This window comes from Heloderma suspectum, chromosome 5 (genome assembly GCF_057233095.1).
Source record: "Heloderma suspectum isolate Gila_16-S chromosome 5, 16-S_ref, whole genome shotgun sequence".
NCBI lineage: Eukaryota > Metazoa > Chordata > Lepidosauria > Squamata > Helodermatidae > Heloderma > Heloderma suspectum.
Genome location: NC_139462.1, coordinates 169731077 through 169757538, shown reverse-complemented (window position 1 = coordinate 169757538; position 26462 = coordinate 169731077). Strand labels below are relative to the sequence as shown.

The 26462-nt window shown below is 40.6% G+C and overlaps 1 protein-coding gene across 6 annotated transcripts in view; it reads right to left on the bottom strand.

The window, feature by feature from the left end:
• Window positions 1-26462, bottom strand: part of SLC4A7 (solute carrier family 4 member 7) — a 113973-nt gene that overhangs the window by 30452 nt on the left and 57059 nt on the right. For 3 of the 6 annotated variants that reach the window (XM_084858294.1, XM_084858293.1, XM_084858295.1), the window contains 7 exons: window positions 25872-26060; window positions 16468-16583; window positions 13940-14097; window positions 12584-12671; window positions 9413-9559; window positions 5305-5408; window positions 1191-1365 (listed from right to left, as the gene is read on the bottom strand). In XM_084858294.1, the coding sequence (XP_084714420.1) occupies window positions 1191-1365; window positions 5305-5408; window positions 9413-9559; window positions 12584-12671; window positions 13940-14097; window positions 16468-16583; window positions 25872-26060 (977 nt within the window). Of the gene's footprint in view, window positions 1-1190; window positions 1366-5304; window positions 5409-9412; window positions 9560-12583; window positions 12672-13939; window positions 14098-16467; window positions 16584-24136; window positions 24494-25871; window positions 26061-26462 lie in introns of all 6 variants that reach the window. The other 3 variants (XM_084858291.1, XM_084858296.1, XM_084858292.1) reach the window with 2 other exon arrangements.

Sequence of the window (26462 nt, the reverse complement as noted above, 5' to 3'; positions counted from 1 at the left end):
CATTCTAAATAATCAACAAAACATGAAGGCTAAGGTAACAAAAAGTTATTAAGGTTCATAGCAGCTTTTTCTCTCTCTAAGATGTTAGGTATTTCTTCTTATAGCAGATGGCAGTTAAAATTATTTCCCAGTGTATCAAATATTTGAGCACCAAACTACATGTTACATACAAACATGTACTTAAATCCTAACAATTACTTGTAGAGAAAAGCAGCTTCAGAAGGCTCAATCTGGAGCAGACAAGTGGTAGGGAAGGGGTGCTTCAAAAACAAGGACGAGGATAAAAAGAGGTGTAAAGGCCAACAACAACAAAAGACAGGGACAGTAACGTTTATAGCTCCTGATGCGTTTCGAGATTCTTCTCTCTATCAAGGGCAGCTGATTCCTTCAAAACTTCCAAAACAACTTTAGAACTCCTGGCTTCTAACTTACTAACAGAAGACTTCCATCCGTGAGTTAGAAGCCAGGAGTTCTAAGCATTATCTGGAAGTCCTGGAGAAGTGCTTCACTCCTTTCTCTCCCCAACATTTTTCTGCTGCACGCCCCCCAAGGATGGTATAGAGGAAGTGGCTTAGGGGGAGTTATAGTAGGCAAGTGGCAAGCAGGGAAAGGGTTAAGCACCCCTTCTCCACCACTTCTCTGCTCCAAATTATCCCTTCCTGAAACAGCTTTTCTCTAACAAAAGTGTCCATTCGGATTTTATTACATGCATGCATGACATTTAATTTAGCCCTGAGTACTTCATTCTGTATTTTTCTTTCCAAAGTGTTTTCTAAAGGCATTTTTAATGAGTCTACTACCCCATAAGACAACCAAAATCTCTGAAACATTAGCTTTGAGCAGACACTCAAGGTAGATCTACTCTGATGGTGGACCAAATATTTTTCCCCAGAGTCAGTTTAAGCCCTTTTAAAAATAAAGACAATGCAAGCCATTTCTCAATTCATGAAAGTGTTCATCAAGACAGGATAATTTTTACCTTAACTGTGCATCTTCTCCTGTTCATACATACAAATTCTCCACATTTTCCACAACAGTTAATATTTGAGGAACATCTACTTTGGGGCATGGCTAATAAAATGTTGCAACTAAAGGTCTTCAAATAAAGGTAGAAATAAAGGAGACAAATGAACACAGTCACTTGCCTCTGAAAATCTAAAAGCCTGGCTACTACCATTCTTTGTACTCACTATTCTGCCTTCTGTAGCTTCTCCAAGGAGCCCTCCAAAAGTGATTACAGGAGACATACAGGCACAGTATAGGAAAAGAATCGAGGCCAGGCACTGCAGACTTAATGCATCCTTGAAGTCACTCAAGAAAAAAGGTGTTTTCCTTTTGATGTCAAGTATCAAACCACCAAAAAGCCTAAATAGGTGAGATGAAACTCGTCAAACTGTACACTAAAGGACTCCAGAATGCTTAAAACTATGGGAGACGCAAGACTGACAGTGCAGATGTTTAGCACAAATTAGCCTTATGTTATATACTCCAAACCTAGTGACAATACATACTACAAATATACCAATTTCATCCACGCATTTTCAGTACCTAGAGTAAACTAAGCTGATATTCTAGTTTACATCTTTTAATGATAGCAGGTATTTTGTGTATAATGGGCTAGACACTGAAAAAAGCCCAGAAAGTATTCTACAAAAATCATCCATACTTTATTGTAATATTGATCAAGATGCAAAGAGACAGCAAAACATTTTACTTCTAACATCTCTTGCAATTCTCACCTTGCTTTTAAAATGTTTGATACCTGTACTAATATAGTTTTTCTCTGATCAATACGTTACTTGAAAGTGTCATTTCAGAGAAACACACTTTGGCACAATCCAAACCTTATAGATTTCTTAAATTACTGGCCACATTCACACTGGGTGTTAAGCAGGATCCTGGGGAATTCTGGCTTACTGTGAATGAGCTACATGCTAGCGCATGCAGCCTACTCACTTCCACATGCTCCTTCCACAATGCAAGCAGCTAAACAAAGCAGAAATGGTTTGTTTAGCATGTTGTCTGAGCTGGGAATCCTGCCTTGTTGTTTCCCAACAAACCAGGATTTTTAACCCTTGGTGTACAATCCTGGCTTGTTGGGGAACAACAAACCAGGATTTCTGGTATGTTGATTTCCGCTTTGTTTAGCTGCTCACATCAGCACACAGCTCATTCACAGTAAGCCAGGCTTATAGTTCTATGTGAATGTGACTGCTCACACACTCCTATATACATGCATAGAGCCAGGCCCATTCTCTATGCAAGAATGGGAAACCTCCAACCCAAGGCCTGATGTGGCCCACAGAAACTTTGGCTCCCTCCATGGGCCCCTCCAAAAACTGCCCTCCCCAAGCCCTGGAGGCTATAGAGGGCTTGGGGAGGGGGTGGGGAGGTGAATTCCCTTGTTCTTTCTGATCACTGATCTGAGATAACAAAGAGATTCCCCTTATTTTGCATGCCGCCTGCCCTCTCAATTGGCTACACTAAGTGCTTTGCCAGACCAGTATACTCCACAATGGGGGAAGGCATGTGGTAGGCGAAGCCACCCTGACCAAGGTGTAAGGTGGAAGATCTTGGTCAAGGCCACTTTTGTGCATGTTGGCTCTCCCTGCCTGGGACTGGATGATGTCAAGGGCCGTGGCCACACCCTTGACATCAAGGGCATGGGCATGCCCCTTGATGTCATCCAGCCTGTGGAGGGCTGGGTGTGGGAGCCATTTGCCCACCACCACCCAGGAATACTTCCCCACCCCTGGTCCATGTTCCTCCCAGAGAGGAGACTAGGACAGCCTCAGAGAACTGAGCTGTGCATGGCCAGAGCTCTCACTGACAGCCTGGAGCAGATGGATCGTAACAAAATGTTTCAAATGTTGAGTATTAGTTTTGGTTCAAAGTGTTCCACATCTGTTTATTTCAAACGTTTATGCCTCATCTATTTCCATGACAGTAGTCAAGGCGGTTTACAATTGTAACAAAATGATCTGGCTACCTTGACAGCAGCTGGGCTGAAATGCTGTCAAGAGAGGCCCCTCCTTTGTAACAGAATGCAGAAGGTGGGGGGAGAACACACCCTCCCTGGTATTTGGGACTGGCCAGTTAGAGAGAAGGTGGTTAGTCTGAGAGAAAGAAGCTAGGTGATTTGATTTAAGCCTAACCTTGTCACATATGTAGTTGTCCTACCATTTAAAAGGCCCTAGAGATAAGAATAGTATAATCAGAAATTTTTAACAAATTTGTTTCTTTTGAACTGAAGTGTATATTCTGTTTATTAACCCTTGTTTTCCACCTATCCTTCCACCTAAATCCTATCCTTTTGGCATATGAAAAAAGCCCCATTTGAAAACTTACTGAAACCCCAGCTGTGCCTCCTTATTGGAGACTCCTTCCCTACAGTCCTTCATGACACCTTATCCTTGACCCTGCTTACTCTGTACAGATTTATAATGTTTAAGAGTGTTCCTAGCCCACACAGGAGGATATGATAAAACTAGAAGCAGTGGCAGTAGCCTTACCTGAGGAGAAATTGGCTATATTTTATTCCTTTAATACTGGAGAGTCTCCAAGGTCATAGGGAAGTATTAGGCATCACAACAATAATTTTAAGAAATACAACAACATCCATAATATAGTAATATCAGGGCTGGGTATTCACTGTACTAATGAACTCAAAATTCTGCAATTAAGCTTTTTCTGCTAATCTGATTCCTTCTGGTTGTTGTGGAGACAAGCCCTTCCCTTGTCAACCCCTGGGAATCATACTCTGTCAAGCTCTGGATTCTGACATTTCACCAGGCATTACCCACACACTTCCAAGCAGCCTTTGTAAGCTTAAGGGTCAGACACCTATTTTAAATGGGAAAAAATATCTCAGGATGCCACATTCTGCACCAGCTACCAAGTTCTCCACTCATACATTGGTTGCACTGAATCATGGAATATACGCAGACTTGTGTAACTTAAAAAGAGACTTCTATGTGGCACCATCAACTATCAAGAGAAATCTCCAAATATTTAAGTGGAAACAAGCTGTAAGCATTTTTTACACCATATTTAAAAGATAATTGTAATAATTAACCTTGTTATTAGAAAAATATTCTTAGAAAGGAAGCCAATTTAGGGAGCAATCCTATCTGGATCAACGGTCACCTCCGAGCCCGGGCGTGTCTGCATATCCACTGCAAGGTGGGAGGAGTGGTGAGAAGTGGATTTTCTCCCCGCTCCCGCCACCCTGCTTTCGCAGCTAGACAGCCGATTTCGGCTGTCTAGCTGTGGGACCTCAGAACGTTGGAAGGGGCGGCCAGGCAACACATAGGAAGTGTCATACAGGCATTTCCGACCTGCCCGGCCTGGCCCGGGGCAACACCCCATTTTCCCAGCTCTGCGCTGCCCTTCCGAGTGGGGAATGTGGAGCCGATCCACGCTGCCTACAAGGGTTGCGGGTGGGCTCTGAGTTCATTTCCCGGGAACCGACCAATCCTATGGCCATCTAGTCGCTGACTACCGACCATAGGATGCACCCTTCATCTCCAAAAATAATGTCTATGGGGAAAACATACCTATGTATATTTTTATGCTTACAAGCTACTGGGAATAAACATGGACTATCATGTTAATGTACTTAAAATTTGTTCCTCAAGAAGAAGAAAGCTATTCATATTGAGGAAGATGAACAACTTTTGTGAGAAGCCATCTAAACTTTTAAAATTATTTCACTTGTCATAGAAACCCCTTTTAATAATAGTATAAAGCTTACTCATTTGTTAATTTGTAGTCAGCTACATATTCACCAGTAGTTTTGGTTTAAAAACATTTAAATGTTTTTAAACCAACTTAGCCAATAGAATTTCCTTTGAAGACAGTTTCTACCCTCCTGGAAAGCTTTTCCTTGCTTGCTGTAAGTGTTAAGATCAGGTGCTCACAGGACATCCAAAGATTTTCACACCTATGAAGTCTCTAGTTTTCCTTTATGGAATGTTTTGAATATCTAGCCCACTATAGACAAGTTTTAGTCTTAAGCTATTCTTATGGTCAATACAGGACTTTAATATTGTTAACTGTTTCAAACTGTTTCAGTTTGAAAAGATATTCAGTTATGGCATCATCACACATTATATTCTTCTCAGTAGTGTACTGAAGAATACTGCCATAGTATTAAGAGCCTATAACAGGCCACTGCATCAGGGGGTAATTAAATATATTCATGTAGAAGTTTTTACACATGTTATTCTGCAAACTTCTAAAGTAGCAGTAATTTAGACTTTTACTCTGAGATTCCTAGAATTTCAGTAAACAAACGCCACGCACCTTCCAGTCCTCTGTAGTTCAGGTCCAGCATGATGTCCTTCTTCTTTAAGAGGCTCTCCAGGAGAAGCAGCTCCATTTGGAAATTTAGGTATCTTCCTTTTCTCCTGCATCAAGGAAAAACATATGATACATGAGATGAGTTTTGCAATTGTCAGGAACAAGCATAATTTCAACCTTTTCCTCACATCTAGGAAGAGTCGTGCAGGCTGACCATATGATGCAGTATTCCTGCAAAATCAGAAAAAAATAGTGTATAACGAACTTCTCTTAATTCTCAACTGGGAAATTATTCTCCAACAACTAATGCAGCATTGAAAGAAAAATATTTGATATTAGAAACCTTTAGATATCAATAACAGAACCTTCGTTCCAGTCAAGGATTGGCATTCTGCTGATCACATATTATACAAAGAGAAAAGTTCACAGGAAGAACCAAATTTTTGCTTTCTCAGTGAGCATCGTCGTGCCTTGAAGAAACTTATTAAAGTGGCTTTTTATACTTAAAAAGTATTATTTGCAGAATTCATTTAATCAAAGGCAGCTAGACACACTTATTTCATTGCATAGCCAATCCTACACCATGGGCTCAGAAGAAATCAGACAGACCTTACAGTATCTATACAGGACAAGAGTATTTGCTCACATGTCTGGTTTATTTCTTCCAAGGTTGTATGTGACCCAAGTCCTCCAACATACAATCACCCTTTCCCAAAGGTAGGTATATTCACGTTTATGGTACAGCAGCAGCTAGGTCATATTGCACCATACAGTGGTCTTCCCTGTGGGGTAAGTTACCCCCATGGTTTAAGAGCTTCAAAACTGCAGTAATAGACTGATCGATGGACACGTTAGGAAATCTTTCCCTGAAATTAATTAATTCTCACAACACATGGTCTTTCTTATACCTTATTTATGTAATATACATGAACGATTCTTAGTAGCTACCTCTTATCAGGAATTACTGGTTATTTTATATATAGTTATTTATTCATATAATACAATATGGTATATAAACTATTATTGCAGTGTTAAAGTTTTTAACATTGATCTTATTAGGAAGGTGGGTTACGGCAAGGTGCTTTGAGAGCTTATTTCAGCCAGAATGGCAGTATATACATATATATTAGTACAGGGATTTCCAATACCAGACATAAGAACATAAGAAGAGCCCTGCTGGATCAGACCAAGGGTCCATCCAGTCCAGCATTCTGTTCACACAGTGGCCAACCAGCTGTCGACCAGGAACCCACAAGCAGGGCATGAGCGCAACAGCACCCTCCCACCCATGTTCCCGAGCAGCTGGTGTACACAGGCCCACCGCCTCTGGTACTGGAAGTAGCACACAAAGAATACAGCAATGTGAACCACTGACAGCCTTCTCCTCCAGGAATTTGCCTAGCCCCCTTTTAAAGCCATCCAAATGGGTGGTCATCACTACTTCCTGTGAATTCCATAGTTTAACTATGCGCTGTGTGAAGAAGTCCTTCCTTTTATCTGTCCTGAACCTACCACCAACCAGCTTCATGGGATGACCCTGGATTCTGGTATTTTGACAGACGAAGAAAAACATCTCCCTATCCACCTTCTCCACATCATGCATAATTTTGTACACCTCTGTCATGTCTCCCCTTACCCTCCTTTTTTCCAAGCTAAACAATCCCAGCTGTTGTAACCTTCCCTCATAGGGGAGATGCTCCAACCCCCTGATCATTTTAGTTGCCCTTTTCTGCACCTTTTCCAGCTCTACAATATCTTCTTTTAGGTGTGGTAACTAGAAATGTACACAGGATTTTAAGTGTGGTTGCACCATAGACTTCTATAAAGGCAGTATATTGGCAGTTTTATTCTCAATCCCTTTTCTAATTATAGAAATTATATTCTGATAATCCCTTTTCCAGCCTTGGTCGCCCTGATGGATGACCCTCATTGAGAGAGGGACAGGGGGAGTGCAACCCTGTTAATTCTGCTCGATCTCTCATTGGCTTTTGATACCATTGACCATGGTATCCTCCTGGATCGACTCCGTGGGATGGGTATTGGAGGCACTGTGCTACAGTGGTTCCGGTCCTACCTACGGGGCCGATTTCAGAGAATAACATTGGGTGACTATTCCTCAGCCCCTTGGCAATTGAGCTGTGGGGTGCCACAGGGTACCATCTTGTCTCCAATGTTGTTTAACAGCTATATGAAGCCGCTGGGAGTGGTCATTAGGGGATTTGGAGCTAAATGCCATCAGTATGCTGATGACACACAGGTCTATCTCCCTGTGACATCTGAATCAGGAGAGGCTGTGCAAGTCCTGAATCAGTGCCTAGACTCAGTAATGGGCTGGATGAGGGCCAATAAACTGAAGCTGAATCCTGGCAAGATGGAAGCCCTGTGGGTGAGTGGTTCCCAGGTCCGGGAGATAGGCTCATTGCCTGTTCTGGATGGGGTTGCACTCCCTCTGAAAGATCAGGTCCATAGTCTGGGGGTACTCCTAGACCCATCATTGTCGCTGGAGGCCCAAGTGGTCATGGCGGCTCGGAGTGCCTTTTACCAGCTTCATCTGGTTCGCCAGCTACGGCCTCTCCTGGACAAGGATAGCTTGACCACGGTGGTACAGGCATTAGTAACCTCAAGACTGGATTACTGCAATGCACTCTATGTGGGGCTGCCCTTAAGGCTGGTCAGGAAGCTGGAGCTAGTGCAGAATGCAGCAGCTCGGCTGTTGTCGGGAGCTGCCCCTTTTCAGCATGTAACTCCTTTGCTGAGGGAACTGCACTGGCTGCCTATTCGTTACTGGGCCAGGTTTAAGGTATTAGTACTAGTGTACAAAGCTCTAAACAACTTGGGACCAGGATACCTAAGAGATTGCCTCCTTCCCTACCAACCTGCCCAGTCACTGAGGTCATCAGAGGGCATGTTCCTGGTGGTTCCACATGGACCTATGGCCTGGTTGGAGTCCACCAGGAGAAGAGCCTTCAGTGTGGTGGCCCCCTTCCTGTGGAATTCCCTGCCTTTAGAGGTCAGGCAGGCGCCAACATTGTGTTCCTTCTGGCACCTCTTGAAGACGTTGTTCTTTCAAGAAGCCTTCCTTGCATGACCAAACGTGGTTTGTTGAACTCTACTTTGTTGGGATTTGTCATTTTTTAAAAAATGTTTTAACTCCTTTAACTCTTTTAACTGTTGTTTTATTCTTTTATCATGTTGTTCACTGCTCTGAAATCTTCTGAGGAGCGGTATATAAATATTGTAAGTAAGTAAGTAAGTAAGTAAGTAAATAATTATGCCTAACATGGAGTTTGCCTTTTTTACAGCAGCTGCACACTGGGTTGACATTTTCATCGAGCTGTCCACCACAACCCCAAGATCTCTTTCTTGGCTGGAATACCTTAGATTCCACTAGGTTATACTTGAAGTTGGGATTTTTTGCCCCAATGTGCATCACTTTACACTTGCTTACATTGACCCACATTTGCCATTTAGATGCCCTTTTTCCCAGTTTGGAGAGATCCTTGGGAGCTCCTCACATTCCCTTTTTGTTTTAACCACACTATATAATTTGGTGGCATCTGCAAACTTGGCCATTTCACTGCTCACTCCTAATTCCAGATCATTTATGAACAGACTGAAAAGCACTGGTCTTAATACAGATCCCTGTGGGACCCCGCTATTTACTTCCCTCCACTGGGAGAATTTACCATTTATCCCTACTCTCTGCTTTCTGTTCTTTAACCAGTTACTGATCCATAAGAGGACCTGTCCTCTTATTCCATGACTGCTTCCAACACCACCACATATGCAAGAATCATTATTTACTCTGTACATGCCTGGGGAGAACAAGAAAAAGCTAAAAAGGATGAATCAAGATTTGGCTTCGCCAGATACAGTTTGGCAGGAGCATCCAAGGCTATTTTCACAACACAGTAGAATTTTAATTTGGGGGGAATCACTTCACATGGGAAAGAATGTAGTAATGTGAACTTGATCTCAATTTAAAGCTGTACTTACTCACTTTAGGTTAGCTTACTGGAGAATTTTGCAGCACATTATTCATAGAACTGGCTCTGGCCTACCACACCATTAAACACTTTTAATCGTGGCCCTTCATTGCAGGAGTTCTTACCTGAGAAGGAACACTTTTTGGTGGCTCAATTCGTATAGATGGATCCCACTCTCCTGGAGGCAGAACAGTCACTTGATCTAAAAATTCATCAATTCCAGACAGCAGATCATTTCGGTCTTTGGCTTTATAAGCAACATCATGGAAAACCTTTAGAAAATACATACACATACACTTATATTTGGTTTTCTGGCAAAACAAAATTATTTGCAAAAATATCACTATTGTATTTTAAAGGGTAAAATGAAGAGCTAATTTCTCTGCTCAGTTCTACAAGGTGACCTATAATCACCCTTTTAAATACTTAACATATGCTTAAATACATGCTTAAGTTAAATATATGCTTAAGTCACACGTGTGTGTGCACGCACCCACACACACACACACAAACACACACCTCTGTTTGCATGAATAATTACATATCAAGTCTATGATACTGATTTAAAAATTAGTAGATACCCATCAACATTTTAGAGTGGAAAGGGGGAAGAAGGAAAGGAACATACATCAAGCCTAGTGTACAGACATTTACCTGGAAGTAAGCTTCATTTAACTCAACAGGTAGACGGGTATAATAGATTTGACTGCACAAGGAAGTAGTAACAGCAGAATACCAAAAAGCACCTGGAGAAGGTGTTCTTTTTAAAAGTGAGAGAGGAAGTACAAAGACTATATCTGAATGGAGCATGTTCCTCGTTAATAATGAACCAACTGCCCACAGTTTTAAAGCATGAGGGCAAGATGCCTAAATAGCAGCAGTGTCTTTGCACTGAAAGACCCCAGAGAAAGGCTTCAGGAACAGGTTTCTATGATGCCATGGTCTATGCTTTTTTGGTCATTCAGAAAGCAATGGTGCTTTCTTAACTTCAGTCTATTAAGGTTTTCTGTGCAAAGCAAATACACAAAATGTTCACATTTGCCTAAACCAGTAAAACAACTGTGCTGCTGCATTACATGGCTGACAACCTCTTATTGCCTCATACTAGTTCTAGCATACTGTGTCAGAAGGTAGCACTTGGGATTGTTCTAAAAGTATTGCCTCTTGCTGGAACATATAATTCCAGGTAAATACTTAACACTTCACAATTAATGTCATCTCAAGAACACTCCACAACTTCAATATTAGATCAAGGATATGAAACAAAGTAGCCTCAAACTAACTACCTTTGACATAAGATCTAAAAATGGTTGCCTTATTGCTCTACAGAAGACAGCAATTAAAGCCAGATCATGGAAGGTTTCAGAAAACTTCTGACGTATCACAAAACATAAAGTTATTAATTAATTAATTTTATTTATTTAAAATATTTCTTGGCCGCCTTTCAGGGCAGAAGCCCTCCCAAGGTGGCTTACAACAATAAAATACATAAAAATAATAAAAATATTAAAAGTGATAAAAATATAAAAACAATAAAAACAACGATAAAAGCCAATGATAAAACCAACAACTATGTTAAAAGCAGCAACAGCGATGTTAGCAGCAGCAACTGCAACAGCAGCAGTCATTTCAATAGAAGGCCAAGGTAAAATAATATCTTTTCAAGACCTTCTTAAAAGTCTGTAATGACAGAGCATGGTGGACCTCTGATGGCAGCTTGTTCCAACGGTGTGGTGCCACTGCAGAGAAGGCCCTCTCATGTGTGGTCACCATGAGACCTGACTGCTCTCATGGGTGGGCAAATGAGAAGGGCCTTTCTTTCTGATCTTAAAGTGTGGGCGGGCTGATATGGGTGTAGGCAGTCCTTCAAGTAACTTGGTCCCAAACCATTTAAGGTTTAAAAGGTCAAAACCGGCACTTTGAATTGGGCTCGGAAACGCACCGATAACCAGTGCAGCTGGTGCAGTATAGGCATTATATGATCAAATCGCCTTGTCCCCACCAATACTCAGGCGGCCTCATTCTGCACAAGCTGGAGTTTCTGAACCATCTTCAAAGGCAGCCCCATGTATAGCACATTACAGTAGTCCAGCCTGAATGTTACTAGTGCGTGGATAACTGAGGCAAGGTCCATCCTCTCCAGATAGGGCTGCAGTTGGCATACCACCCTAAGCTTGTAAAAAACACTCCTGGACACCGCAGCTACCTGGGCTTCCCCAGTTAGTTCAGAGTCCAAGAGGACTCCCACACTATGCACTTGGTCTTTCAGGGGGAGTGCAACCCCATCTAAGACCAGTTGTAAATCTCCATCCGAAGTAGTTGGTTTCCCAACCCACAGTACCTCTGTCTTGTCAGGATAAAGTTTCAGCTTGTTCACCCTCATCCATCCCAAAACAGCCTCCAGACACTGGTTCAGGAGTTCCACAGCCTCCCTGGGATGTGCAGATGGAAATGAGAGGTAAAGCTGAGTATCATCCACATACTGATGACATTTCAGCCCAAACCTCCTGATGACTTCCCCCAGTGGTTTCATGTAGATGTTAAAAAGCATGGGGACAAGATAGAACTTTGCAGCACCCCACAGGCTAATGGCCATGGGGTGGAACCGAAGTCCCTGAGCACCACCTTCTGAGACCGCTCTTCCAGAAAGGACTGGAACCACTTTAAAACTGTGCCTCCCGAGCCCAATCCAGATAAACGATCCAAAAGGATACCATGGTTGATGGTATCAAAAGCTGCTGAGAGGTCCAGAAGAACCAACAGGGTTGCACTCCCCCCGTCCATTCCCCAGCATAAGTCATCAACCAGGGCGACCAAGGCTGTTTCCGTCCCATAACCAGGCCTGAAACCTGATTGGAATGGATCTAAATAATCAGTTTCATCCAAAAATGAATTGAAGATTCTGGCCATAATTCTAGTTTAACCATTAATGATGCCAAGACTAAATATGCTATTTAGAATATTAACATCCTTTCCTCAATTGTGGTATTACTGTGAGTTGTATACAACTGTCAAATTTCACAACAGGATCCTTCTTTTAGTAGACATTTCATGTACACAGTTTGTATAGATTTAGAGATCTTTCTAAACCTTTATTTATGAAATATACAAGATGAAACATTACACTGTACCATTATAAATTCATATTATGGTACACATGCACATTCAATAGGCATGTACTTCAATCAACATTTAATAATTAGCCATGCCAAGTTCCACTCAAATGTAGCTCCCATTAAGATTTTTAAGTGAATACTTTGAATTATTTGGACAGATACTAGATGCTTAGTACTCACATCATCAGTCATAAGTGTTGCTATTGATCGACCAATTTCATGATATTGAGGTGCTTTACCTGCTGGACCCAACAACACAAAAAGGAATCTATGGAAGAAAGGAATGGACTATTAGAAATCAGATGAGATGAGATTACATGCTTGATACACACACACACACACACACACGCATGCAAACAACTTAAGACTAATAGATCCCCAAAATAAAACTGCTGATTCAATTATAACAATGGGACAAGACATACACTAAGTAGTGGTATCCTCTTATGTAATAACTTACAACCTCAATAGCATTTTCCCTTTATTTTTTTAAATAGAATAAAATCTGCCCACAGTGTTATGCAACCACCCTACCCAACCCTCTGGAGGAGATCTGAGGGAGGGCATGCAGGGGGTGAAGGGGAAGGTGACATTCGATTTGTGAGCAGTGTCCATTCCATAGGGGGAAGGATATCATCAGATACAACCCAGTGTTTTTAAACCAACATACGAAGTAAACATATCAAGGAGGCAACAGCAAAAACAAGAGTTCTCAGACAAAAATTCCTGCCCCAAACAGCATAGAATCAAAGCCATATTATATACAAATGAAATTCCAGCTTTATTATATACATATTTGTAAAGACCCAAGAACTATTAGGTATCCATTTTCTGTAGCAGCGCTCGAGAGCTGATTAGCCTTGTGAGAGGCCCAGTGGGGAAGAACAGGCATGAAGGCATTTGAACACCTGGAGGGAGGATGGGATCTGGCTTATCTCTTACAGCTCTGGCCATCTCTGGCCTCAAGGTCATAAATGCCCAATTCTGCAGGAAGGAGTAGAGATTGTTTTCAGCTGTGCCTTTATCAAGGAGGGGATGGGGAAGAACTGGGGAATGGCACAGGCGCGTATATCAATTGGTGAGGCCTTAGTGCCAGTTACCTTTGTTCCTGTTTTGCCTCAGAGAAGGAGGTGCACAGTGGTTTCTTTTTTATTTTAAGTCTGTATTGGGTTTCCAACTGTCTTGTGCTTGTATTCCTTTATTTGTAACTATCTGGCTTTGTAACTTCCAATTCCCCTTTTCTGTCTTGTAAATAATCTACCTCTTAAAGTTGTGTGCCATTTCCAGTTTGGGTCAGTGCTAAGTCCAGTGTTACTCTGTGGCTGGTGCTACTAAATATATATTGTCCTTGGCTCTGAGACTCAAGGAAACCGGTTTGGTCCCTGATTCAGCAGAACTAAGGAGACCAAGCAAGACTGGGGACTCCCTTGTCCTAGGCTAGGGGCAGACAGGGTGGTGGCAGCTTTTCCATTCCAAGTGGTTCACCTCTGAATCATATTTCTTTCCTCTGCCTTCCTTTACAATGTTTTTTCTTACCGTGTAGGAACAGGAACCTCCGTGAGACCTGTGAGAAGCACAGCAGGAGACAGCCTCACAAAAGCAATAATTGGTCTCTCCAAAAAATCCACTTCTCCCACCAACACATTTGATGCCTCTGCACCTATGGGAATCTTCCTCATAAAGTTCATATCTACCTATTTACAAAGGAATGATTAAAGATAACAACTTAGTTTACAGTTTGTTAATGTCAAAGCATTTCTGAAACTGACATTATACAGTGAGTGACTGTGCTGCAAGCAGAAGATTGTGCTACTACAGGGGAAAGTATGAAAAAATATGTTTTAGTAATACTTTAATGTTATCATGTATGTACATATTATTTTTTAATATCTTATACTAAAATACATAATCACAACTACTTTCTAAAGTTACTTCTTGGTATCAAAATAATTATAATTACCTACAAATATCACTAACAAGTCAATGTAATTATATACAGAGCTCATTTTATAAATTTAACCTCAAAAAGTCTAGTTTTGGAATACCTATTAATATATAAGCCTTATTCATAAATTAACTGTGTAAACCGTGTATATAATTACAGAGGAACACCACCATATCATACGACACATGAACTATTGGATCACAGACAGATACACAGATCACTGAAACTAGGACACCAGTTACACAGCTATCTAGATAAGAACACTTACAGCTGGCCTCTTGAGTCCCACACCAAGTGTGCCACAACTACAGTGCCAGGAGGCAGACTCCTGCCCAACAGGAGACAAGGCAGATGCAGAGAAGAATAGGCCAAGTAAAAACATAAAAACTGTGATAGAGGAGCAGGAATAGTGCCATCTGCCATGATTAACTATAACGTAAATTAGCTTTGTTTACATAACTTTATGAAATTCACGTTCACAGACATCTTTTTAAAGTAGAAGTTATATTGCTCAACTGAATTATAAAGCACTAGGATGCAATCTGTTGGCTTAAATACAGAATTTTGGATGGTGGAATAGTGAATTAAATGGTTCAAGCAGCAACAAAAAATGTAGATTTCTATAGCATTTTTAGAAAACTATATCCACATTACAAACCTCCTTTGCAAGACAGTATTCATTCCACTGAAAGATGACATTCTGCACACTTGGAGAACTCAGCCCTGAATGTCCATTTTAATAGCAGTGGCACATACCATGTTTGCACTCTGCAACTGGACTGACATCCTACAATGGTCAACTAGGATGCAACCCTGCAGTTTTGGTCCACTTAAAAAGCTCCTTAACTACCCTATAACTAAAAAGCCAGAATGTGAAGTAGCTGAAATAGCTGTGCCAGTGCTGAAGCAGAATCCCAGTGGCAGCACCATCGGGACCCTTCTTCCTGACTTTATGGCCCTGCATAGGGGAGAGTCATTGGCCCTATCATCTTGAGACCCAGTCCTTTCGACAGTACCACAAAGCCCTACAACCTATGATACTTACCATTCTATCATGTATCAGAACAACACTGTAGAAGGCGGGGATATACTGGTCCTAGTGACAAAGCGTATCTTTGTGTGTCCACAGTGGGTCTTCAAAAAAAATTTTTTTTTAATCTCCAACTCTATCTGCTGTATCTGAATATTGAATGTGACACAATACTCCAAAAGGAAGTAAAAACCCTCGCGACAAATATAGATCCCTGGTGCACTACTTGTGGATCCAAGCCAATGGTTTAATCAACATTGCCCAAGCATGAGCAGAAGGCACATGCATTCATGCAATGATGGTTTCTAATTACCACTGATTCCCTCCTCCAGCTACAGACCTGTGCCACACATACTGTGTTCAGGGGGCACACGGAGCTGCAGCAGAAAGGAAGTGGCGGGAAAGTCCTATTCTGTGAGGGAAATTCTGCTTGGATATTACAGATCCAGGACAGTATCTGTTTGTCAGGAATGTACCATGGGCTTCTTCACAAAACCAAAGTGAAGTGATATGAACTAGCAAGATTATCAATAAAGAGATTCAATACATGGGACCACATGATATATCTATTCTCAAGATAACTAAGTAGCTGTAGGAGAGTTTCTTATACCATGTTGTTCCATGGGTTGAAAGTCTTTGCCGCTATCTTGCAAGTTCATAGCATTTAATTTGGGTTTTGTGAAGGAGCCATAATATTTTCCCAAAAAACATTGTGGCTTGGAGGCAAAATAATTCAACCAGGGTTCTCCGCCTCCTCTTTTCTGCTATCCTCTGAATACTATGTTTGTGGCTGTAGGAGACTTCCTTCATCATTCCTGCAGGAAGCACTGTACAAACATCAGCTGCTAATTCTATAGTCCAGAAAATTTTTGAAATATGCCTTTCATGCTTTCCATTTCCTCCAGGAGAGATTACAGTTCTATTGGAATATGCCACCAGCAATTACAAATAAGTAAAATACTAAATGACTTAGCAGGCAAGAATGTTCGCTTTTAATAATGTACAAATAATTATCTTATACCTCAGAATAAAAACTAGCCGTAACATTCACAAAACGGTCTTCTCTCTAAGAATCTTAAAATTATTTACCTTGCTGAAATCAACGGTACTATTTTCTCTACTTCCTCCTGTTCCACTACTTTTAAGTTCACCACTTTTTCCAGTATCCAAATTACCAGGTGCAGATTGTGGTGATGCTAAAAGTCCTGCAAAGAGAATATACATACACATTCAAAATTATGTCAGAAGACAGACTTAGTTACATAATGATAGCGGCAGCTTCTAAAAGCAAATGTGGAAGTTAATAAACAAAAGGTGCATTAGTACCAAAAATGCCACACAAACAAGTTATTTTCTTCAGAAAAACAATGAACGTTTGTTAAAAGTTAAAATTAGATGTTGCCTAAATGATGGCCTTTTGCAAAATGCACCAGAAAAAAAGGTGTTACTTTTTAAAAGAGAACATAAGAATGTAAATCTAACCACCAATGCTTTGAGTGGATCGTGCATCAGAGGGATTTCATAATTTCTGTAAGTCTGAAAAACCACAGAATAAAACAAAAACATACTTTAGAATACCTAGTAAAACACCTAGCTTGTTACTAGCTTTGATGCCTCAGGATTTCATCTATTAGTCACCTTTCTAAAGCAAGAAAACTTTTTTTAAAGTAGGATATGAGCCATGATCCAAAAAGTTCATTTACCCATGAATAAGGAAACCATGTGAACAACCAAAGTTTTCTTTGGAGTTGTTCCTGCAATTTCACCCATCCTCACAGTGCAAACTGTTATTCAGTTTTAAAGAGCTACTTGCCTCTTCAGTAATAAGAACTGTTATAAAACTTCTAAAAAAAATCTGTCTGTGAAAGCAATTCATTACTTGCACGTCAATGCAATCTTTGAATTGCAGCCACAATTAATTGTCCTAAGACATCATTGCCACTAACACAGTTTTATTCAGAAGATTCCCTCTACATAGAAAGAACATGGTGAAGTGACTTTCAGATTCATGGCTAAGTAGGGTTTTGAACTGGAGTGTCTCACAACCAAGCCCAATGCTTTATCCAATGTATCATACAAGTTAGCAAAAGCTAATGGAAGGTAGATTGGTTCACAGAAGATGTTAGTGAATCCTATGTTATTGGTTCAATGTTTGATGTGCCTCAAGATAGGAAAATATTGAATAAAAGTTTACTATAGGTTGAACTTCAAGAGGGAAAATGCATCATTGTTCGTAAGATTTCCATTTTGCATAGCAGACCCAAGACGTTATTCTGTCATGCAACACCATATGAAACTTGCATTATTTCAAAGCTGTGTCCTTTAGGAAAAAAACATGTGGATTCATCATGACAAGGAGACAAGGCAAGAGTTGACTTGGGTATGACAAGAGTATGACAAGGCAAGAGTTGATATCAAATACACACACACAGCCTATAAACCTTTACAAAAACTGTTTGTGTGGAAACCAACAGCACACAACCTTTTACAGAAAAGGGAACACGAAATTAACTAAATAAATGAAGTACAGAACATTCTCAGCTATCGATTTCCAACCAATTGCCTATGTGGTTTTGGAATGGTCACCCTTGCTCACCCTTCATGAATGACCTACACCAGGAACTGAACAGGGTGTGTATCCCTGTTGATTCTGCTGAACTTAGTGGTTTTCAGTACTATTGGACTTGGAAAGGAAGGACCTAGCCAGAGTCACATGTACCTTAGTTACATCACAGCTGAACTACTATTATGGTGCCCAGAAAAGTTAGCTACTGCAAAATGTGCAGCTAAGAATTTATATCAATTCCACTGGCTTGCAACCTGTTCCAAACCCAATTCAAGGTGCCGGTTATTATTCCTACAGCCTTCATTGGTTTAGGACTAGGAAACATAAAGGTTCAGCTTCTACATGAGCCTTCCCACTGACACATGGGGAAGGAGTCTTCTCTACATCCCACTACTGTCCTGTGTTCACCTAGTGGAGAGCCTTCTCCACAGTGGCATCTTGACTTTAGAACTCCCTGCCTGGGAGATCTTTTTAGCTTCTTTCCCCATGCCATCTTGTCACATGAAAAACCTATCTTATTTCAATGTGCCTATGGGCTTAATTGAGTTTCTCCTTGGACGTGAATTCTCCAAATGTTAGGTTTTTGTACATGTTTTACTGCTGCCATTTTACTTTACTGTTTTAATTGATTTTATTTTCAGTTTAATTATAAGATCTTAGGTGCTGCTGTATGTAATGGAAAGGCAGGATATAAATATTTTAATAAAATATCTATAAAACAAACTTCCAAGAATTTCATGCTCTTTATCAAAATTGTCAGATGCCTCTATAAATAACTTTGTTGTGCACCAGTAATGCATTTAGCATAAAACTGATTAATTCTTATAAATGATATGGGACCGTGATATCTAAAGAAAGATTTCCTCCCTATGAGAGACCTTCCTTCAGGTATCCTAGTCCCATATCATTTATAAGAATTAATGCATCTTTCTTTCTTTCTTTCTTTCTTATTACATTTTTATACTGCCCAACAGCCAAGGGTCCCAGGGCGGTCAACAACAATTAAAACCATTAAAAAAAAACCCCAACCATATGATTCTGTCTGCCTACTACTCTTAACATCAGAAGCCCTGCAATGTGTCCCACCACATGTATGGTTGGTTGGGATGTAAAACACAGCTCTATAAACTGCGGCACCCTGGTTATGGAACTCCCTCCCAAGAGAGCTCTGATTGCTACCCTCCTTTTTCGGATTCAGGTTAGTGGTTAAGATCTGTTTATTTCACCTAGCTTTTGGTCTGGTTTGAAAAAAGTTTGATAATTTTATTCTGCTCCTAATTTTTATTGGGTTGGATCCCGACTATGTTAGTTCCACTTGGGTCTCATTGAACTCAGTGTAAAAAGTTAGTCATTACTTAATTCCCAATTATTTCAATGGAACTTGGTCTGGATCCAACCCAATATGTTTAAATTGGTTTTATTATATACTGAAAAACAGTACACAGATTCGTATTTATAAATAAAGGAAACGTTTAGTTTAATTTATGTTCGTATGATCTTTTAATTATATTCCATATAGCTCGGTGTTCAGTCATGCCGGCCACATGACCACGGAAGTGTCTTCGGACAGCGCTGGCTCTTCGGCTTAGAAACGGGGATGAGCACCGCACCCTAGAGTCAGACACGACTGGTTGGGGACACCTTTACTTATCATGTATTTTAGCAAGAAACTCCCAGTTCCAGGATTGGAAACTTCCTATCTGGAATTCAAAGCAACCCTGAGAAACATTTTGCGCTGACATTGGTAACCCAGTATCTACAATAGGGATGGCGAAGAATTCCGCCACGGATTTCAGTGAGGCTGAATGCACTGGCATTCGGCCCCCCAAAATCTGTGGCGGAACAGCCTGCCCCCCCCACACGGATTCCCCCTGGGACAAGGCTTACCTGGGGCAGATGTTCCGGACGGCAGCGAGTCCGGCGGTGGGCCCGGCAGCGGCTGGTCTTTCGACCGGCTGCCGTGGCCACCATTTACATCCTGGTCTTTGCCGTGATAGGCTACGTAAGTCTTTACGTAGCCTATCATGGCAAGCCGATAATAATAATTTTTTGAAACGGCGTACGCAAATGGCGGTGACTACGGAGGCCGTCATTTGCGTTCCCTACTTTTCACCATTTTAGCCTACGTAAATATTTACATGGGCTAAAACAGCGAATAAAAAAGGAACGCAAATAGCGCCCACTATGCTATTTGCGTTCCCCTTTTTTTCTGCCATAATACCCTATGTAAATATTTACGTAGGCTAATACGGTGAAAAATAGGGAACGCAAATGGCAGCCGCCATAGGCGCCGCCATTTGCATACGCGGGTTTTTGGGGTTTTTTTGCCCAGCCATGATAGGCTACGTAAAGGCTTACGTAGCCTATCATGGCTGCCTGGCTGGATGCAAATGGCGGCTGCTACGGTGGCTGACATTTGCATCCGCACCAGCCAGTCCGCGGCCGGAAATCTGGCTGCGGACGGCCCTGGTCGGCTGCTCCACGGAGCCGCCACAGAGCAGAGCCAGCCGGACAGGATTCTGGCGGAGAGGACCGGATCGCCTCCTCCCCAGTCGAGAATTCCCCATGAACACAATCCGCGAAAAGGTAAGTGACTTTCGTACATCCCTAATCTACAAACACACATGCTACACATAGGTAGAAATTCCCAATTGCATCCACTTCCCTTGATTTACAAACAAACTAACTAAATATTTAGACTATCTCTGCCCTGAATCTATTGTGATTCAGTGAGAACAGTCAACTCCTAGGGCACACATAGCAAGGAGATACAATGCCTCAGAGTCCAGATCAATGAGCAATATGGGTCACACCACTAAAAACACTCAGCTTTGGATCATCTTCCCTTAGCATTCCCTGAATTGCTTTATGCCAAAGTTCTGTTCACTTACATTATTTTAATATAATTTTAGCCTTGTAACTATGACATAACAAAGTTAATGTCCAAGAGTCCTTGGTATATTCCTGCACATATCCAACTGCTGTCTGGAGAAGACATAGACAGAGCTGTGTGCAGTCTAATTTTATAACGCTGCAGAATTTTATACTGAATTAAAAATTCAGCATCCTGAGAACCATAGCATTTTTTAAAAGTAAGGTGACTAATCATTATTACTATAAAGGTAGGTTTTAGAGGGCCCTTTAAAATATTACCCCTTACATGTTAAGCACAGGAGCCTCTTTTTCCATGAGCAGCTCCTGTGTTGCTTGGGTAACATTTAAAGCAATCAAACCATCTGCACAGACTGAAAGTGTGGGTCTTTTCCGTGAAATTGACACACTGCCAGAAGCAGAACTATGCAACCTAAGGAAGTGCACAAAGAACTTTTTTTATTTGTTGATTTATTTCTATACCGCCCAATAGTAGAAGCTCTCAGAATCCAGCTTCTCTTAGCATTTTGCTTTTTATTTTGGTCTAAATACTTTTCTTCTCATGTCCCCAAAAGCAGTTTTAGGCAGCTTGTAGCAGAAGATATATACAGGCCAGGGTACAGATGGTCAGAGACAACAAGGACAGAACCTTTATGGGAATAAATTTCAGGCAAAGACCAACTTCTATTCTTGACTGCAATGGAAAAAGGTAAACTAACTTAACAGTGCCACTTGTAAACAATATAATCTCTGCTGAATTTCTTTTAAACAGATGATAAACAATGACTACAAAATCCATAGCACATTGCAATCCTAAAATTTTGGAGGGAGGGTAACATAGGTATTACTCATGTTTGAGAAAGAAACAGGAATAACAATTAAAATGTAATGTGCAACAGGTGTAGTACTCTGCAAGTACTTGGCACATTATATTTGTACAACTGAGGAAGTAGTATCATGCACTGCACTTTGGCAGTTTAGAGTTTAAGTTATACTATTTAAGTATTTTATACTATTTTCTATTTAAATATCTTTGTTTCTCTCAGAACCCATATATATTGGTTGAACACAGGTTCAGTAGAATTTAGATTGACTTTTCTGATGGCTTGTCAAATCCCAGCTCCAAACACCTATGCAATAATATTCTCCCATTTACTGAAAGACATGCTTCCAAGGAAAGTCTCCATCTGTAATGGCTATAACCTTTCCATGGAAGATGACTGAAAGCTCAAAGTTTAAATGAAAACAGCCTCCCTTGACTCAGCACCCCCCAGATGTGCTAGATTACAATTCCCTTCATTCCCACCCACAACGGTCATTGTCCATGCAGGCTGGGGGCTTTGGGCATTGCAGTATGAAACATCTGGAGTGTGCCATGTTGAGGGAGGCTAATGTCAACTGCTTTAAATGACAGTGCTCATCCTAGGTCAAGAAATAGAGGAACAAAAGAAAAGATGGAGTAGAATCAAACAATCCCACACAACTTTAAGTCAGGGATGTAATAATTCCAAGATATGGCTTCTAGCACATCTTCAAGCTGCATTCACACTTTTACAACACTTCAGCAAAATACCGCTCAGTATGAATAAAAGACATGCATACCCAAGCGCCTATGGACACATGGCAGACATAACTGACAATTAACTTCTGGTGCATGGCCCCGATGGTCTTCCCATTCTTACTTGCTGAGGTGCCACAAAGTACTTCTTTGGTACTATCGGAAGGAACCAGGAAAGCTCTTCTGTGCAAGTATAACTCCACACATGGTTCTCTGGCTATCATGTCCATTGTGTATTTATCAACTTAAGAATGTCTTAAGTTAACCTAACTCCTATCCAACACTAAATTGGATAGTTACAACTTTAAAATACTGCATTTACAAATAAGGTCAGGGGAGTAGACAATCATGTTACAAAGATCAAATACCCAGATGTGAAAACATTATCCACTATTAGAGATGTATTTATTTCAAATTTGCACTGGATCTGTTTCTGCCTGAAGTACACTGGTGTGTGTGTGTGTATGTGTATATATATATATCCCCTATTCTGCAGGCCAAAGACTTCCAAAGCAACTTACAGTGCAAAAATATAAGTTGTTTTATATTGCATGGCAATTCTTAAGACAATTTTGCTCTTTTATTTCTGATTTCTACAATAGCCTGACTAGACTATAAGCCTAATGGCAGGGGCTGTTTTATTTCTGATCTTTGTAAGCCACTCTTTCAGCTGAAAAGCAGGGTAAAAATGCTTTATATAAATAAGAACTGATAACCTGAACCAATTCTTTGTGCGCAACAACAGACATAATTGTATTTTAAGCTCCCAGATATAGACCTGGTTCACACATAATGACAACCCAGAGTACGGGTTGAGTATGGTTTGAGAATGGGTTGTTGGTGAATCCTGGGTTGTGGTTACATGTGAACCCTGTACTATTGTTACATGTGAACCAGGCCATAACTTCATCTCCCTACTCTGGTGATGGCAGCTGCGTGAACTCCTGTGTAAAAAGCTACTATACAGCACAGGACAGCCATGTAAATGGTACTGTGCAGGAATGGGATACACCAGAACTACCAGGTACTACATCCTCAAAGCAACCACATCACCTTAGCACAAGTTGCCTCTGCAACCCTTACTATAAACGGTGGCCTTTTAGAAGCCAAGTAGGTTGCAACAAGTTCTTTCCTGTTTAATACACACAAATACCCCTTCAGCTGTTGCATTAGCCTCTCCTTGAAATAATTCAAAAACAGATTCTTGCAACAGTAAAACTAGTATTGACATTACTTAAATGAACTGGTTACTACTCTAAAAGAGGAAGGTCAAGTTGGGAGCAGGATTGGACTGAGTTTTCAGACCATGATCTTTAAGGTGCCTAACATCTTCTGGTGCTAAAAGCATACCTCACATACTAGAAATTAGGAGGTATAAAAAGAAGGAAAAGGCCACCATTTGGTATTTCAGTTTCAAGTTTATAATTTGCAACTTCCTTCCCCATCCCCTTTTTTCTTTTCTTTTTTTTTACAGCAGAAGCACTTGCTGAATTAATTCATTTTGGTTATGAAACAAACTCAAATATTTCATTGCTTTCAATGTGTTAATTTGTGTTAATATTTCAGTGTCCTCTTGCATCAAATTCAAAATACTGAATGAAGCTCTCCAAGAAAATATCACACAAGGGAAATGAAGCATGCAAACAAGGAACAGACTGGTATACAACTCATGGGTGCTCAAGCTGTGCAATAAAAACTTCGCGGTGGAAGTGATTCAGTTGCAGAAAGCATCACGCATGGATAATTTGAGTTCAAATAGTTGCCTGATGTTATGTCACTATTATCCTCTGTCGTCTTCTCCTCGCTTTCCTGAGCTTCTAAATCCTCCTCAGGTGGATGAATTACTACTTTTGGGATCTCATCGCTAGAAGGACACACTAGGAGTTCAGCACCCTGAAGCTCAGTTGGCTGCAAATTTGTGGTTGCCTTGTGACTGCACCCAGGACTGGAGGGTGGAGTGCTTTGTGGGGTAGGTAAAGGGGTTGCGCTCCTTGAGACTGCTGGAGATCCGGGAAGAAGGTAATTGAGAAGAAGGGACAAGCGATTCTCTCCTCTCAGGGAAATATTTGAGGCAGAGAGACCTGCTCGTAAAGAGTGGCGGGAGGCTGAAAGGCCTTCCCCTGAGATAAAACAAATAAAGTGATGAAAATGTTCAACAGGAAGATAAAAGTTACATATTTTGTACTACAAAACTCTTAAAAGGCAAAACAAACCTCATTCATAGGTGAGATAAGCAAAACATGGGGGCTAAGCAGAACTTTAGATGTTAAAAAAGTCAGCATGTATTTACACATACCTACCAGGTAAAGGAGAACAAAAATGCTATTACTGATAATTGCTTAAGATCCAGAGAGAATAGAGCAATACATCAGATGCTATACTTGAGATAAAGAAATCTATATATGTTAAATAGGCAGCAAAATAGGCAGCAAAAATTCCAAGCTTTCGTGAAGTAAGTTTCAAAAAAATCAGGAAGAGTAGAACTGACACACCACATACAAAAACACACACATATATGAGAGAGAGAGAGAGAGAGAGAGAGAGAGAGATTGGCAACCAATTACTATTCTGATCTAGGATGTCAGCAGTACATGAACCCTTATTTTATTTTCCCAAAATAAGTGCCAGAGTTCTAAACAGAAGTCACCACAGATCAGGGCCTAGAAAGTCACTGGACTTGTTACTGATTCCTAATAATAAGGAACTGGAGAGTTACCCAGCTATGGGTTAGAACCCTAGATCCTTAGATACATCTTTATTCAAAATCAGCAACTTGAGGAATACATACCTGAAAAGCCAACAATTGTGTGACAAATGGAATTCAGAACCCATAAAACAGAAATATAAAAATGAGACACACATTTAATTACCTGAAATTATGAGCAGAGACAATAGTTTCTTGAGTATCAGAAACTACCCCAGATGTGTGGGGGTGGGGTGAGGATTCAGTAAATAAATAACACACTATCCAAAGATCCTATAATGATACTATGCTCCTGCTATATCAAAGCAAATATATACATATGCATATGCATAGCATACCAAAACAAGTGAAACCAAGACAATCCTTTTAACAGAAAACAGTATGGTTTCCCTCATCAAAATATAACTTATTCATTACTCATAAGGAAAAATCAACTTGTATGCCTATGTTACTAAATGTGATGACAACAGGAAGATCCAGGAAATAGAGGCAGCACATAATAAAGTATGATAAATATCCATAGCCTTGGTTTCACATGCATCTTTGCATAAAGTCAATAGGATGACAAAATTATGAAGTAATTCAGATTGAGTTCAATGGTGTAAGCACAGCTATTAACACTTGCAGCTCAAAAGGCATAAAGATAGCTTTACTATCTCTAAAGACAAATGACACAATTCCCTATATATCAGGAAGGAATTTTGAACTTGTTTTCTGTAAGTTTGCTGACTTTTCTCACATCTCTGCATTATGATGTTAAAAATTAAAATTAACTGGATGCCAACTTATCTCACCATTTCTTTCAAGCAAGAGAGGGTCAGAATGTTTCTTGCCTATATCTGCAAAGGATCGGACAAGGGGAATCCGATTACTGAATTTTTTCTCATTCTGATGATGGTGTCTTTTCAGAAGAGCTTCTCTAACAGGCTCTCTCATAGATTCATCCAGGTGACCAGAAGCTATCATGTTATCCAATACCATATCTGTTAAGAGAAAAGGAATATTAAATAGTACAGTACCTCTAATTTATATAGAGCATTTTATCAACTCTCACTTTTGAAGCTCTTTTGAGACAAATTCCATCCTGAAAGCCATTTTCAAGACCCTCTTTTAGCATATGATAACACTGTGAAAGAACTATTTTTGGCTAAACAATGCATATCTAAATTTTTAAAAAAATGAGTACATTTTAGACCTGAGGTGAGGTACCTGTGGCCCTCAGCCTAATTTCATGCATCCCTTAGTGTCATCTGGCTCCCTGGACACTGTGGGCCCATTCTTGCTTTTTGGAATCCTTCCTCTTCTGTTTCATGTGTGTGCTCATGACAGAGGGGTGGATGGCGAAGGGATGATGTGGCTGAGGGAGCAATACAATCCTACAATGC